Source organism: Dermacentor silvarum, chromosome 10, assembly GCF_013339745.2.
Source record: "Dermacentor silvarum isolate Dsil-2018 chromosome 10, BIME_Dsil_1.4, whole genome shotgun sequence".
Lineage (NCBI taxonomy): Eukaryota > Metazoa > Arthropoda > Arachnida > Ixodida > Ixodidae > Dermacentor > Dermacentor silvarum.
Genome location: NC_051163.1, coordinates 97924466 through 97940250, shown reverse-complemented (window position 1 = coordinate 97940250; position 15785 = coordinate 97924466). Strand labels below are relative to the sequence as shown.

The 15785-nt window shown below is 47.6% G+C and overlaps 1 protein-coding gene across 2 annotated transcripts in view; it reads left to right on the top strand.

Moving 5' to 3' along the window:
- The window catches only part of LOC119432013 (regucalcin), an 86442-nt gene extending 71209 nt beyond the window's left edge, over window positions 1-15233 (top strand). For both annotated transcript variants that reach the window (XM_049657287.1, XM_037699461.2), the window contains 4 exons: window positions 5260-5454; window positions 6330-6539; window positions 11253-11399; window positions 14913-15233. In XM_049657287.1, the coding sequence (XP_049513244.1) occupies window positions 5260-5454; window positions 6330-6539; window positions 11253-11399; window positions 14913-15106 (746 nt within the window). In that variant the 3' untranslated portion in view covers window positions 15107-15233. The remainder of the gene's footprint in view (window positions 1-5259; window positions 5455-6329; window positions 6540-11252; window positions 11400-14912) is intronic.
- Window positions 15234-15785: the final 552 nt, after the last annotated feature.

Below are 15785 nucleotides of genomic sequence, written 5' to 3'. Positions count from 1 at the left end.
ACATGCATTGATAGATAGCCTCCGGAAAGTGCCTGAAGTACCCTAATAATGCTAACGCATTCGCAGTAAACGAACAATTGTGATAACGCTCAGACTGTTCTTACCCTATGCTTGACGACAGTGTTCGCTCTCAATGGCATTCGCCATCAGCTACCCCCCATCATTGACAGCCTAAGGCGGGCTGCGGAGAAAGCGGGCGATTACCGTCGAGATTAAAGGCGTACTAACATGATACAAGTCAGGTGATATAAAAGTCAAGGAGTACTGACATGACAGCACGTTACTGACATATGACATGATTAAAACGGAACAGTGCTCAGAAAACGTTGCTCCTCCTTACTGGTGAACATCACATCTCATGGTGGGATAACTGAAAAGAAATGGACGCTATCAGCTCTTCATCAAAAGAATACTCAACTTCATCCGAGATACAAGATATACAATTCAATGTCCACAAATCAAGAGTGTTCCGTTTTCATTTGAACCACCTTATGTGCTTAGCTATTCATTTTTTCTGCGTAAAATGAAGCTGCTAGACCTCTATACCGTAGAAGATATAGTGACAAGCCTCAGAGGGCTATTAATAATTTAATATATTTTCTGCAGCCCGTTTCAGTGTGTCGTGATGTCACGACACAGTACGTGGGCAGGTGGGAGCAGGACACACTCTCCGGCACGCTCGGTCGATTCGTGTGCTGCTACTCTTTGTTAGGGCCTATGTAGAAGCAGGTGGTGGCGTGGAGCAGAGGCTGAATACCCGGCCTCAAATCTGAAGGTCGTAAGTTCGAATCCTACTCCAGTGCACTACATTTTCAGGCATGGAGTGGTGCCTGACACCGGCAAGAAAAAAAATAATATATTTCCGAGAGCTAGTGGGGCTATACTAGCTCAGGTGCAACCAAACTAGGAAAGCCCACTAAGCTTCATCAAAGTCACTCCCTCACCAGAACAGAAATTGGCCTCCCTGGTGCAGTATTCGGCCACTACCTCCCCCATGACTCCGACAATTAACCCATGGCCCTCAGTCCCCAGTGGCTGCGGAGTACCTGACCAAGGCGGCGGTCAGACCTGCTACGTGGCAGAGGGTGCTAAGAATCTCTGGGTCCGGCAGGCCGCCAATGGAAACTGAACCTGGCAACGCTCAACACGCACACCCTCTCGAGTGTGGCTAGTTTAGCACGACTATTTGAAGAATTATCAGGCACTGCCTGGGATATTATTGGCCTTAGTGAGGTCAGACGAACTGGTGAGGCTTACACAGTGCTGACTAACGGCCACGTCCTCTGCCACAGAGGTCTTCCAGATAAGAGAGAATCCGGGGTAGGATTTCTAGTGCATAACAACATAGCGGGCAGCATTGATGAATTCTACAGCATTAATGAGAGGATAGCAGTCGTCGTAATAAAGCTGAATGGGAGGTACAAAATGAAGGTAGTACAAGCCTACGCCCCAACCTCTAGTCACGATGATGAAGAAGTAGAACAGTTTTATGAAGATGTTCAATTAGCAATGAGAAAGGTGCAAACTCAGTATACTGTAGTCATGGGCGACTTCAATGCAAAAGTGGGCAAAAAGCAGGTTGGTGAGCAAGCAATTGGCAACTACGGCATCCATTCTAGGAATGCAAGACGAGACATGTTAGTAGAATTCGCAGAAAGGAATAGGCTCCGAATAATGAATACCTTCTTCAGGAAGTGGACCAGGAAAAGCCCTAATGGAGAAACAAAGAATGAAATAGATTTCATACTCTCTGCCGATCCAACCATAGTGCAGGATGTAGAAGTGTTAGGTAAGGTAAAGTGTAGTGACCATAAGTTAGTGAGGTCTAGGATTTCTCTTAACTTGAAGAGAGAAAGAGTGAAATTAATCAAGAGGAAACAGGCCAACATAGAGGCAGTAAGGGTAAAAGCAGACCAATTCAGGCTGGTGCTCGCAAACCAATATGCAGCTTTAGAAAAGGAAGATAACGACAACAGTGAATGAAACCGAAACTAGGTTGATCTCAGAAGCAGCAATTGAAGTGGGAGGTAAGGCACCAAGGAAACCAGTAGGGAAGCTCTCCCAAAAAACAAAGTACCTAATAAAGAAACGACAAAACATGAAAGATTCGAACTCCAGAGATCAGATAGAATTCGCTGAACTGTCAAAACTGATCAACAAGAAGTAAGGGATATTCGATATTATAACGTGGCAAAGATTGAGGTAGCCGTAAAACATGGACGCAGCATTAAATCAGTAAAAAGAAAGCTTCGCATCGGACAAGGCAAGATGTATGCACTGAAAGATAAGCATGGTAATATCACCAGCAATTTCGATGACATAGTAAAAGCAGTGGACGAATTCTATACTGACCCAAAACAGCCAAGCTACTTTCATTCGAAATAGTGATGAACCGGATACAGAGGCTCCTTCCATAACTAGCGATGAAGTTAGAAGGGCCTTGAAAGACATGACCAGGAGAAAAGCTGCTGGAGAATATCGAATAACAGTAGATTTAATCAAAGATGGAGGAGATATCATGCTTGAAAAGCTTGCGGCCCTTTATACGCAATGCCTCACAACCTCAAGTGTACCAAAGAGCTGGAAGAACGCCAACATTATACTAATCCATAAGAAGGGAGACGTTAAAGAATTGAAGAATTATAGACCCATTAGCTTGCTTTCAGTATTGCATAAAATATTGACAGATAATTTCCAATAGAATCAGGGCAACACTTCAGCCAACCAAGAGAACAGGCTCTACGATGGATCATATCCATGTCATCAATCAGGTAATCGAGAAATCTGCGGAGTACAATCAACCTCTCTATATGGCTTTCATAGATTATGAAAAGGCATTTCATTCAGTAGAGATACCAGCAGTCATAGAGGCATTGCGTAATCAAGGAGTACAGGAGGCATACGTGAATATCTTAGCAAACATCTACAAGAATTCCACAGCTACCTTGGTTCTCCACAAGAAAAGTAGAAAGTTACCTATCAAGAAAGGGGTCAGGCAAGGAGACACAATCTCTCCAATGCTATTCACTGCATGCTTAGAAGTATTCAAGCTCTTAGACTGGGAAAGCTTAGGAGTGAGGATCAACGGCTAATATCTCAGCAACCTTCGCTTTGCAGATGACATTGTCCTATTCAGCAACAATGGAGACGAATTACAACAAATGATTGAGGACCTTAATCGAGAAAGTGTAAAAATTGGGTTGAAGATGAATATGCAGAAGACAAAGATAATGTTCAATAGCCTGGCAAAGGAACAAGAATTCAGGATCGCCAGTCAGCCTCTAGAGTCTGTAAAGGAGTACGTTTGTCTAGGTCAATTGCTTGCAGGGGACCCTGATCACGAGAAAGAAATTTACAGAAGAATAAAATTGGGTTGGAGTGCATACGGCAGGCCTTGCCAAATCCTGACTGGGAGCTTACCACGGTCGTTGAAAAGAAAAGTGTACAATCATTCCATTCTACCGGTGCTAACTTATGGGGCAGAAACTTGGAGGTTAACAAAGAAGCTCGAGAACAAGTTAAGGACCACACAAAGAGCGATGTAACGAAAAATCTTAGGAGTAACGTTAAGAGACAGGAAGAGAGCGGTGTGGATCAGAGAACACACGGGAATAGCCGATATTCTAGCTGACATTAAGCGGAAGAAATGGAGCTGGGCAGGCCATGTAATGCGTAGGATGGATAACCGGTGGACCATTAGGGTTACAGAATGGATACCAAGAGAAGGGAAGCGCAGTCGAGGTCGACAGAAAACCAGATGGAATGATGAAGTTAGGAAATTGCAGGCGCAAGTTGGAATACGCTAGCGCAAGGTAGGGGTAATTGTAGATCGCAGGGAGAGGCCTTCGTCCTGCAGGGGACATAAAATATAGGATGATGATGATCATGATGATGATGATGATGATGATGTGGAAGCATGCAGAGCGGATGACCAAGCGAGCCAGAACAAGTGTCGAAACGTCGCAATGCCCTACTTCCACGTGACGTCACACTGTGTCGTAACGTCAAGGCAAAGTAAAAACGAAACCCGGAAATGACTGTAGAAATACTATTGTGATAAATTATTTATCATGCTGTGAGACGTACGGGTAACATTACTTTTTCCTTCGGTTAGAGGTACCGGACGTTCATTTGAACAAAAACTAAATAAAAGAAGAAGATTCGAAAATGTTGTGTCGGTATCCTGTTAAGCGCTTGTCGTAAAGAGGTGTGCGAGAGTAATAAATTTTGAGCTGCAAACGATGCGAGTTCCCACTGCGAGCGTGCAAATCTGTGCGCCCGCAATTTTTACGCGTTAGTGGTTGAGAAACCCAAGTTTTGGACACAGTAGCACAGAGAGAAAGAGGGAGAACTGATAACGGAAAGGCAGGGAGCTTAACCAGCCTGAGCTGACCAGTAGGCTACTCTGCACTGGGGAAAGAGGGAAGGGCATTGAAAGATGAGAAGGAAGAAATAATTTGCCACTTTGCACTGGTACTTACTCAATCAAGCGTTCATCGATGAGTCAGTCACAAGCCGTCATAGAGATTGGTGCATATCAAGAAATGCAACAGCGCTTCTGTGGCTTTGTGCATCGTAGACACACGAGGCCACGGTCCCAAGGTATTCTCTTCTGAGAAAGGCATTTCGTCTAAGTGCCCTAAAGCTGTCTGAAGGGCAATTCTCTCATCTCCGTATGTTAGACAGTCACAAAGGAGCTCTTTGATCGTTTCTCCTACACGACAAGCGTTGTAATTAGCACTTACCGCCAGTCCAAGCAGGAACGAGTATGCGTTCGTGAAAGAAACTCTAAGTCGCAGGCATTTAAAGATGAGGCATGCGAAAAAGCCGTTTTATTTAAGCTCTAGGAAACTGTATGCGTTTCCGAAGCTAAACTGTGCTAATCGGCGTATATTTTCGCCTATTTAATATAATTCCAGAAATTCACAGTAAATGCAACGCGCATGATGACAGTAGATAAATGGGTGTATTGTTTTACGCTTTGTTCAACTTGTACGCTGTCTGGCCAGTGCGGTACAGCAAACGAGAAGCCTACTTACGCTGCTACACAGAATCTCTCCGTTTCTACTATTTCGCTTAGTTTGCTTTCAGAAAAGTGCAATACTAAATTTTGCTTCTGCCATACTCGGAGCTGCTTGCGCTATCCCGCTTTCCTTCTGTAATCCTACCCGCAATCTGCTTGATCATTAGGAGAAGCGTCTCAGTCGAGTCATCAGAGATGATTCGTTCTGAACGGTTGTGCCTCGCATCGTCTCGCAGAAGGTGACCTGGGCAACGTCATCCCTTTCGCGGATGACAACCGCCAGGTGGCGCTTTGCATGGAGCAGGGCCTGTACCGGCTCAACCTAGACACGCACCAGAAGGAGCTACTTGTCGAGATGCTCGACCCCGAGTCCCCGGTGAAGTCCAGGCTCAACGATGGCAAGTGTGACGCCCTGGGGCGCCTCTGGACTGGTGAGAAAAAGGCTATAGCTTATTGCCTCGACTTGGCTCAGAACACGCTTGTGCGTTTCACTCCAACTCGGCTTTTCATGCGCCTCTTTTAGCTTCCATGGAGGAAGACAAAAGACTAGGAGGGACCCTCGCGTGGTCTCTCCTAGGCCATCACCACGCGATGGCCAAACAGTTGTTTCTAGCACCGAGAACACTGTGGGGGAGATAATAGGAAGAGTGAGTGAGTGCCAAAGGTCAAATGTGACGAGGGTGTCACCAAAAGTTACCATGAACCAATGAATGCCTTGAAAGATCCGGGAATCTTGGAGGGCTTAGTTCTCAAGAGCCAAAGCGCAGGTAAGCTCTGACCGGGAGGGGATGGCTGCGTGGGTTGCCTTATCGAGGCTAGCTGCCTCTCGTCATGCTCACTTCATCAAAGGCGTTAGGGTCTGGCCTCAGAGCCACGGGGAAAGCTGGCGCACTAGCAGTGCTATTTCTGGCATTGCGTAGGGATTGCTGGAGCTTCTGAAATCGACTGTTTTCAGTGGCCGAATGCACGCGTGATGGCCATGCCCGCGTGCGCACAATATACTAATGTTCTCCTTTCTTATAATTCCTCTTCTGTCTCCTCTGTGAAACAGTATACAAATCACCGTACCACCATTGCGCCGTGGTAGCCCAATGACAATTGCGTTGCGCGTTCAATCCCGGCAGCGGCGGCCCCATTTCGATGGAGGCGAAATGCAAAAAACGATCGTGTACTTCCATTGAGGTACACGTTAAACAACCCCAGGTTATCAAAATTCATCCGGAGCCACTGAATACGGCAATTACCTCATAATATTATATTGAATTTGGCACGTAAAACCTCACAATTTATTTTCTTTTGATTGCAGGGTCGATGCCCTCCACAGGAGTGCAGAACGTGATACCAGGGAAGAACAACTTCTGGTGCTACTCGAAGGGAAAGCTGCAGCACAAGTTGGACGGGGTGACCCTCTCCAATGGCATCACGTGGACGACGGACAACAGGGTCATGTTCTACGACGACTCAGTGCCCGGACAGATCTACGCCTTCGATTTCGACCTCACCGCGGGAGAGATCTGTGAGTATATGCTGGTCGTGCTACTTGCGATCTAGTCACATTATTGAAGCTTATGAGAAGGACACTTACAAAAGACATGAGCCAACTTAATATAGTGCAATCTAATACATCTGCCGTATCATCGCTGTATTAAGTACAGCTACCAGTAATGGCACTGACTGTCGTTACAGAGTAGTTTTTTTGTACTGATACAGTAGCAAGGTTCTTTGTCAAAAGGCAACGGTGAGTAGAGCGAGGGCGTCAGGTAAGGAATTGTCACTCTTGTGGGTATCAGCCTTTTGGGGATGTTCCATTGGAGGCGTGTGTTTCAATTGACGTACGCAAATCAAAGACCGATAGTAAAAGAAAGGAGTCCACGAAAGCAGAGCAGGCCAGTTCTTTTTTTTTTCGCCACAAAAAGAAGGCCAGAGAAGCTTTGCCGCACTTACGGTTGTTGGGACACAGAGAACGTGCCTATAATGCCTTGCTTGTAAAGCTACATTCACTTGAAGGGATGGAATTCTGGTTAAACGCGTTACCATCGCATCTTCTTACGACACGAAAATTAGGCACAGAGACTGCAGATGCTGGACTATTGCTCACGCATTCACTTGACAATGGGGTACAGTAGACAATATCCCTACCACCAAAATGTCGTGCAGTGCGTGCAGTGCACGCATCTTGTAATAAAGTCCATATCATTTAGATATCGAAACAAGTTGTGCTCACGCAATTATATCCCTTCCATTTTGGATGCAGAATACCAATCTTTAGTTTACAAGCTGCCGCGCATTCGCCAACCTATGGCGCCGTAAACCCTTACCTGGTGTTTTGTCATGGCTCTAGATTATTTTTACGTAGCTGCTTCGAAGGCACAGCCATTCATTTTTTTTTTCGTCCCATGAAGTGTGACGTTCAGAGAAACACTGGTGAGTGCGATCGACTGATTTAGTGAAATATCTTCATTCCGGTCCAGAGACGACGCAGGGGAGACCCCGCACCACCCGGCTAGTGTCACGTAGGGACCGCCAAGCCGAGCTCGACGGCCCGAACGCGGGCACTCTGGACGGACAGGGTTTGGTCATTGAGTTCGGGGCTGCCCGAGAGCGCAGCCCACCTATCCTCGATGAAGGCGGAGCCGATGGCTTCACACTCCCACAACACATGGTCCAATGTTGCCGTTAGTCCACAGGCAGGGCATTCCGCACTGGGATACCTTTCAGGGTCTATAGCGTGAAGAACTGCAAGGTTAGGATACGTACGGGCTTGTAAATGTCGAAGGGTAACCGCCCGCAGGGGCGGTTACGCAGGGTTACGCAGGGTGCGGTATGGGGAATGCCCGTCTTGACACTGAGTAGTGTTTGGTGATCTCATTATACGTGAGCAAGGGTTCCTGGCCGGGCAGGGGGACTGGGGAGGCAGCGCGGTCTGTGAGTTCTCGCACGGCCTTGTGCGCGCTCTCGTTAGTGTTAGAGGGAGAGCCCTCAGTCGCCCTAAGTGAGCGTTTAACCAAGGGAGAGAATGGGTAGAGATACTTTTGACGCTTTGGACAATGCGAAGGGCCTGAGCGGAGCGCGTCCCGGTTTCGTAGGCCTTAATGGCGGCCTTGAATCGACGTACGCGTGTATTGCCTCTCTGCGACTATCGAGCACAGCCAGCACGATTGCAACCTGTTCGGATACCAAGGGCTTCGAAGTGCGTACCGTAGCGCAGCAAGTGATGCTTGAATTAGAGTGAACGATACAGACGCCGAATGCCTCTCGTTGGACGTATGCCGCGGCATCCACCATGCCTGCCTCAATGTGGTTGTTGTGGACATGCTCGAGTAGAGCTCTACCCTGGCCCAACGTCTGCCGGCGTTGTGTGCGGGGTGCATATTGCAGGGAATGGGCGCGATGTGCAGTTGATATCTGATGTCGCTGGGAATACGCACGGCGTCGGGGCACCGGTCGACAGGGATGAGGCCCATCTCGTAGAGTATCTTGCTGCCCGCCATGGTGTCGGGTAGCCTGAGCAGCTGGGAGCGCTCTTGCGCCTCGATTATTTCTTCGAGCGTGTTGTGCACTCCGAGCTTGAACAGGTTTTCGGTGTGAGTGCTTACAGGTAAACCGAGGGCGAGCTTGAAGACCTTTCTGATGAGGGAATTGGGCTGGTTCGTTTCTGCAATATGCCAATTATGCATGGCTGCTGAGTATTAAAGGTGGAAGAGCACAAAAGCATGTATAATGCGGATGAGGTCGTCTTCCTTGATTCCCCGGTGCCTGTTGGCGATCCTCCGGATGAGGCCGAGAGCACTCTCCGTCTTGGCGATGATTTTTTTGAGTGCTGTGCCATTGGCACCGTTAGACTCGATATACATCTCCAATATCCGGAGAGAGTCTCCGTCACCAGTGAAAAGCGGTATTTCGCTTTCGGACGCCGATTTCCAATCACGATGGCCACCGCCTCTGGGTCTTTTCTTGTAGAGAAGTAGTTCAGACTTGAATGGAGAACATCTGAGCCCAGAGGGGCGGAGGAAGCGCTCGGTCGCATCGATGGCGCTCTGCGTGGCGTCCTCAACTTGGCCGTCGCTCCCGCAGGCGCCCCAGATGATGATGTCATCTGCGTAGATGCTATGGTTGATTCCTTGAATCTTGGCGAGCTCCTTGGAAAGCCCGATCTTTGCGATGTTGAATAATGTTGGCGAGATGACAGAGCCCGGCCTGAAGCGTTCCGCGTGAACCGAGGGTGATCTCTTGCGAGATGAGGTATCCTTCGATCTTGAGCTTGGCAGTTCTAAGGCCAAGGAAGGATCCGACGAAGTCGTAGACCCTCTTCCCAAGCCCGAGCCCAGAGGGGCGGAGGAAGCGCTCGGTCGCATCGATGGCGCTCTGCGTGGCGTCCTCAACTTGGCCGTCGCTCCCGCAGGCGCCCCAGATGATGATGTCATCTGCGTAGATGCTATGGTTGATTCCTTGAATCTTGGCGAGCTCCTTGGAAAGCCCGATCTTTGCGATGTTGAATAATGTTGGCGAGATGACAGAGCCCGGCCTGAAGCGTTCCGCGTGAACCGAGGGTGATCTCTTGCGAGATGAGGTATCCTTCGATCTTGAGCTTGGCAGTTCTAAGGCCAAGGAAGGATCCGACGAAGTCGTAGACCCTCTTCCCAAGCCCGAGGCCGGCAATAGACTGGAGAATGCATTCATGTGAGATATTGTCGAAGGCCTTCTCCAGGTCTAATCCAAGGATGGCTCTGGAAACTCCCCTGCTCAGGTCTCACCAAATCTTCCAGGCTGAAGATGCTGTAATAAAGAATGCGTGGTTTTCCGTTCGTAACGCTAACGCTCAACGTCAGTAAAAACACAAATTTTTGTCACTAGTTATATAGGAAGCAAGAACCGCTCTTCAGCTGTGCGGGCTGTCCAGCACATCTTCACAAGTATATTGCATAGTCCATGAAAATCTTAGCGTTATAACCTTACGATTCTACTTGGCAAAAGTGTTTGAATGGGTAGCCGGCTGGGTAGCAGGAATGGTAGCAGAATGGAGAACGCAGCACCAGAAAACATAAAATTTCTCTTTTTGTGTGCAATTAAACTACACCTTGAAAATTTCGTTCGATGAGCAAGATATCCTACACTTGTGGTTTCAGGGTGCCAAATATGAAGTGCAGCGTGCACAACAATCTTACTCAGTTCCCTAGTAACCTCCGAGCTCTAGAACGATGCACTGTAGTTTACTGTTGTGAGTGCCCCATAGAGGTATGCGTACTTGAAGCGTACACTGTACAGAATGAGCCTCCGTTCAAGCCGAGCTTCCTGGATGAACAAGAGCCTGAGCCCTGGCAATGTCTGCGATATGTTACGTTGAATAGGCGTGCGTCTTTGGAGGGATTGTTTGCAGGGATTTTGAATATGCAGCTTACGCGCCGGAGAAATGAAAACGTCATCGTGTCACCAATAACTCGAAACACCACTTGGCGGATTGTTTTGCACGCCTGCAGAGGCAGACAGTGGCAACAGTTTCAGTTTATTTTCCTTAGAGACCCCTGATTCGATTCGGGGTTATTATGTACATAAGCAATGAGGCACCAGTTTGATATTATACAAGATCCAGTCGAATGTGATAGACATTCAAGCACAACTTAGTTGGAGATGGTAAGTGACGCGTTGCCAAATTACGGATGGGCAGGTGGCAGACAGTGGCGGGCGGGAGGCCGTTCTAATTATACAGTGGCGTTCAGTCGAAGACATATCTTGAGCATAGCTTCTCTTGCTCAGTAGGCCAGAAGGTTACAGGGATCCGAGAGGTTTCATATTTTGTTAGTTACAATCATAGGAAGGGGACAGAGGATGAAGCCAGGAAAGCCATATGGGAAGGTAATCGTTATGGTTAATTCTAATGTAGAAATAATACAAAAAATGGAAGCGAAAGCTAACAAAAATATACCTTGCTGCGCGTGACAGCCGAACCAACTTCGGCATTTCGCGCGCAAGGTTATACCAATAAACTACAGCGGCGACGGTCCCTCTGACCTCTTTCTTGTGTATTTGTGTACAATGTTATCCTAGACAGGCGCCGCTCACGGCCTAGGTTACGTACAGGCAACGCCATTTTAATAAGCACAGTCGTCCATGTAGCACGTGAGCTTAAGAGCAAGCAAAGGGCTAGCACACTCTTGTATCGTATACCTGTTGGCATCAAGAAGAACAAATTCGAGACCCTCGCTTTACAAACCGGCGCGCGTCCTTGCAGCAAACCGGCGATTGCTGGCCGACTTCAGCACGACGCCCGGCTACGAAGGGCTGGGCGTCCCGGACGGCATGACCATCGACCTCAACAACAAGATCTGGGTTGCGTGCTTCGGAGGCAGCGCGGTGGTGCAGATAGACCCCGAGACCGGTAAGACTTTGCTCCTTTGTATGGTGCCATAATTTACGGGGCGCACGTGCTCACCTTAAAATTGGCCGGTAATATCGCGGAAAATACAAGTGGACAATAGGGGAGGGCGCTTGTTAACTTAACAGCGAGAATTCGGGTGTACGGTTTAATACGGCAGGCGCACACTGGTGTCAGCGAATGCTTGCTTGGCCTTGGAATTCAACTCAATTAATTTGGAAATTAATGCTTGCAATCAAAACATGCTTGCATTTTCAAAAGTTTAGAAACATGATCCACCCATGGCACGAGTTGGAGATTTCATCGGGGTCGTTCTTCAATTTGGTCCGATAAATCTGAGGTTCTGTACAACGGAAAGCCGCCAGTGTAAAGTTGAATTTTTTAGCATAAGCGAAGACCAGTGTCCCTTACATGATTTGCCAACAGCATAAAAGAACCTGTAGTTGATCCAATTTTGATACAGGACGAGAACAGGAAGCTTATGCTGAGAACAGGAAGCTTATGAAATATTTCAGGGCCAGTTTGAATTCTAAACCAAACTAATGACTTCAGAAGCTGAGGTTGGTCAAGTGTTACAGGAACCGTGATTAAGTAGCCACGAAAGCGTGCACAAGCAGCGCGTGGCTGGCGATGGCCCCAGTCTGCAAGACTAGGACGGTCGCAGTGTTCCTTACCTGTTTCGAAGGTAATCTCCGCTCGACTATTTCATTGGCAGTGGTACATAAGTTGGTCCGTTTAGCTCCTTCTGCCATCTATGCAGCATTTCCTCACGAATTATCCGTGCCATGTTATCCCGAAACATCGCTAAATACATTTGGATGCATTCGTACCTCTTTAAGCGTTATAATGAGCATTTCGGTCGCCTGAGGGTGTACGTTCCCAAAGACGAACGGAAGCTGAAAAGGCGACAATCGTTCGTGCGTTCGATGCATACCACTCTGATGCCGCGAGTGAAGGAGAGCGTATGCTGCGTGGATGCATGCCACTCCATGCCGATCCACGCCACTGACGTGGGGGGCACCTAAGCGTTACTACAGCGACGAGTCTGCGTTATTGACTCGGCAAGCGTTCCTGGATATCGACAACCAATCTCGCGAAGACTGCCCAAATGATAGACAGTTTTGGTTTAGCCGGCTTCGCAGAATAGCGGAATGCGCATGCGCAGAAGGCTAAACCACCCATACCGTTTACTGTACGCACGCTATTTCTCAGATTTAACGTTACCGTCTTTGCGTGGTTTACGTAGTTTACGTAAAACATGGCGGCGGTCCCGGCGGCCCGCTTCGAACTGAATTTGGCGTTGTTTTTGTAGAATTCACTTCGTTCTTAGCAAATGTTTGTGTAAATGGCTTTCGCTTAGTCCCAGACCACTTCGACGACAGAGTATTACGGATAATCTTGAGGAATTTTCGAGATCGCTTCTCGTTTCAAACGCGACCAAGCCTAACGAGAGAAATTGATGATGATGATGATGATTTATTGGCATCCCCTTTGAAACGGGGCGGCGACAAATAGTCACCTAGCCTGCTTGATTTAATCAGGTATACTATACATGTTCTTTATCTTGCATTTTTGTATACCTATCATTATTTTTTTTTTCAAAAATTTACCTTGTACCGCTGCCTATGATTTTAAGAGATCAGGTCGCATCCATCTTTTCCCTACTTTTTTTCCACCAGTACTCTAATCGTCTCTTGCTGATCTCTACGGCTGATCTGTTTATGTTTCCTTCCACTTTAAACCCAAGCGCTTCTGGGAGTTGCACGTTACCTACGGTTCTCGCTGGGTGGATCCCGTCGCATTCCATTAGGATGTGCTGAGTGGTCTCTGGATCTTTACTGCAGCATACACATGTCTCATCTAATTCCGAATATTTGTTCCGATATGTTTTCGTCCTTAGGCAACCGGCTCGAGCCTCAAATAGCAAGGCACTGCCCTTTGTGTTATCGTACAGATTTTCCCTTCTAATTTCTTTCTTCTCATTCTTGTAAATCTCCATTGTCCTTTTCGTTTCCATTCTTTGCATCCAATTCACGGTCTCTATTTCTCTCACTTTCTTTCTGATGACCCCTGGTTGTCTATTTACAGTTTCGATTATCCTGTACTTGGTTGCCAACTTCCTTGACCTCTTCCTCCATTCTGTGTCCACGCTTTTCATGTAGAGATACTTGTGCACTTTAGCCGCCCATTTATTTTCATCCATGTTCCTCAGCCTTTCTTCAAAACTAATTTTGCTTTGTGCTTCTCTGACTTCAAAAGAGGCCCAACCCATGTCTCCATGCACTGCCTCATTTGTCGTATTACCGTGTGCTCCCAAAGCCAACCGGCCTACTGATCTTTGGTTAACTTCCAAACCCGCCAATATATCCGATTTTAAGCATATAATGGCATTTGCGAATGTTAGCGCTGGCACCATTACTCCTTTCCAGATTCCACGCACCACCTCATACTTATTGTGGCCCCACAGTGCTCTGTGTTTCATTAATTTCTGAGATGCCAGTGCCACCTATCGGTGAAGGTTGGAGATAAGTGCGACGACGGCATATGGCCTCTGAGATCGTAAGATTTCGGAGGCTATGCTATGGTAGACAGCTTGTACTTGTACAGCTTGGTAGTACAATTGCAATGGGCTCCTCATTTCCATTGCACTGCCTCTCCCACTTTCCGGACGCACACACAGACAGAATCACTCATGTGCACAATGCACTCAAAGTTCAAAATAGAGCGTCCCGCACGTAAACTTCGCTATCACGCTATACTAAAACTAGCTTTCTGCCAATTTCGTTTGCGGAACGGTAACGCTATTTCCCTTAACCCCGCTATTTCGCTAACGTTAAACTAAAACTGTCTAATGGCTGAACATTGCTGCCGAGGTGAGATAAAAGGAAGCGGCTATCTGAAACACTGTTCACTTTCCACGAAAGAGGCCAGCGACGCAAACTTAACTACGCTTTTGGCGAGACGTAGGGTATCAGAGCACAACCGTGTTGGTCCATAACGTTTCTGTTTCATCCTGGATCCTGAAATCTGCGGAGACCTGATGAAGGGCCCCTTCTAATGTAAAAGAATTGTATAAAGATGTAGGATTACGTCGTAATCAACTACGTGTTTCGGGTCTCAGAGGTAGCTCACCTCTTAGAACAGTGCGCTTGCGTCTTTCCAGTGCTTATAGGCACAATAGACTAGTTTTCTGTCGATATAGTTTGCATTGCTCATTGATGCACACGCACACGTTTTGTCGCAAAGGCAGGAAACAAGCTTTCCAACGTTTCCTCCATGAGCAACGAGGGAAGTTTGATTGAAAGTGTAAAACCATTGGTGTAAAGTCTCATAATCTGCAGGCAGTTTGCGAACTGTAGTAGTCAGCAGGAATCGTCTGTAGATAATCTATAGACCTTTCAAAAAACGGTTGCAGGCTTTCACAAATTTGTCGAACAAGTATTTATCAGATGACACTAGTGCCCCTAGCTCTTCTTCGGCGTCACTGTAGAGTTCACACTTACTTTTTTTTCGCAGCCAAGATCCTGACCAAGATAAGCTTTCCGGCCAAGTACACCACATCGTGCTGCTTCGGAGGCAAGAACTACGACGTTCTGTACGTCACGACAGGCAGTTTTCGTCCAGACGCCACTAGGCCCGAGGACGGCCTACTCTATAGGGTTACCGAGCTGGGAGCAAAGGGCAAGGCAGCTTACGAGTTTGCCGGTTAGACCCTAGCCGTGCTAGGTGTGCCAATTGACACCGTCGCCATGCCGAAGCGACGGGAAGGCGGAAAGACATATTGGGCATATGAGGCGAAGTGTGGCGTTGTAAATTGAAATAAATCATCCAGATAATTCTGAATTCAAGCGTGCTTTATCTCTCAATGAAGTTCGCTAGCTGGCTTCCTCACCATTGTGCCCCTCTAGAATACCGGCCTCTGCGCCTCTGACTTAAGGAGTAGCACGCTTTTCTCTGCTGCTCTCTACGAATGTTGTTATTGCACTCCTGCTCCTTCAATTTATTGCTGTGCGTTCATAGTGTAGGTTCTTACTTAACGCATGCATATTCCGGTACCCGGAACACTCCATACGCAGTCAAAGGTGCTCACACGCACCAAGTCCTTATCGCAGAGCACAAAAGTACCCAGACTTTCTTCGGGGTTGGTGGGTTCGGTATTCCAGTAGCGTCTGCACGGACAGTAAGCGTGAACGTCAAGTAGACGCAGTGCATCCAGGACTACGTTCCCCTCTCTCCACGTTTCCCCTTTCCCCTCCTCTAGATAGCGTAGCGCCATGGGGGAAGGAAACAAAACAGGAGAGGCCCTGACGTCACTTTTTTGAAGCCGGAAATGCAGCCATGTTGGTGTGCCACCTCTCTTTGCGCCTCCAATCAGCGGTTCTGCAGCTC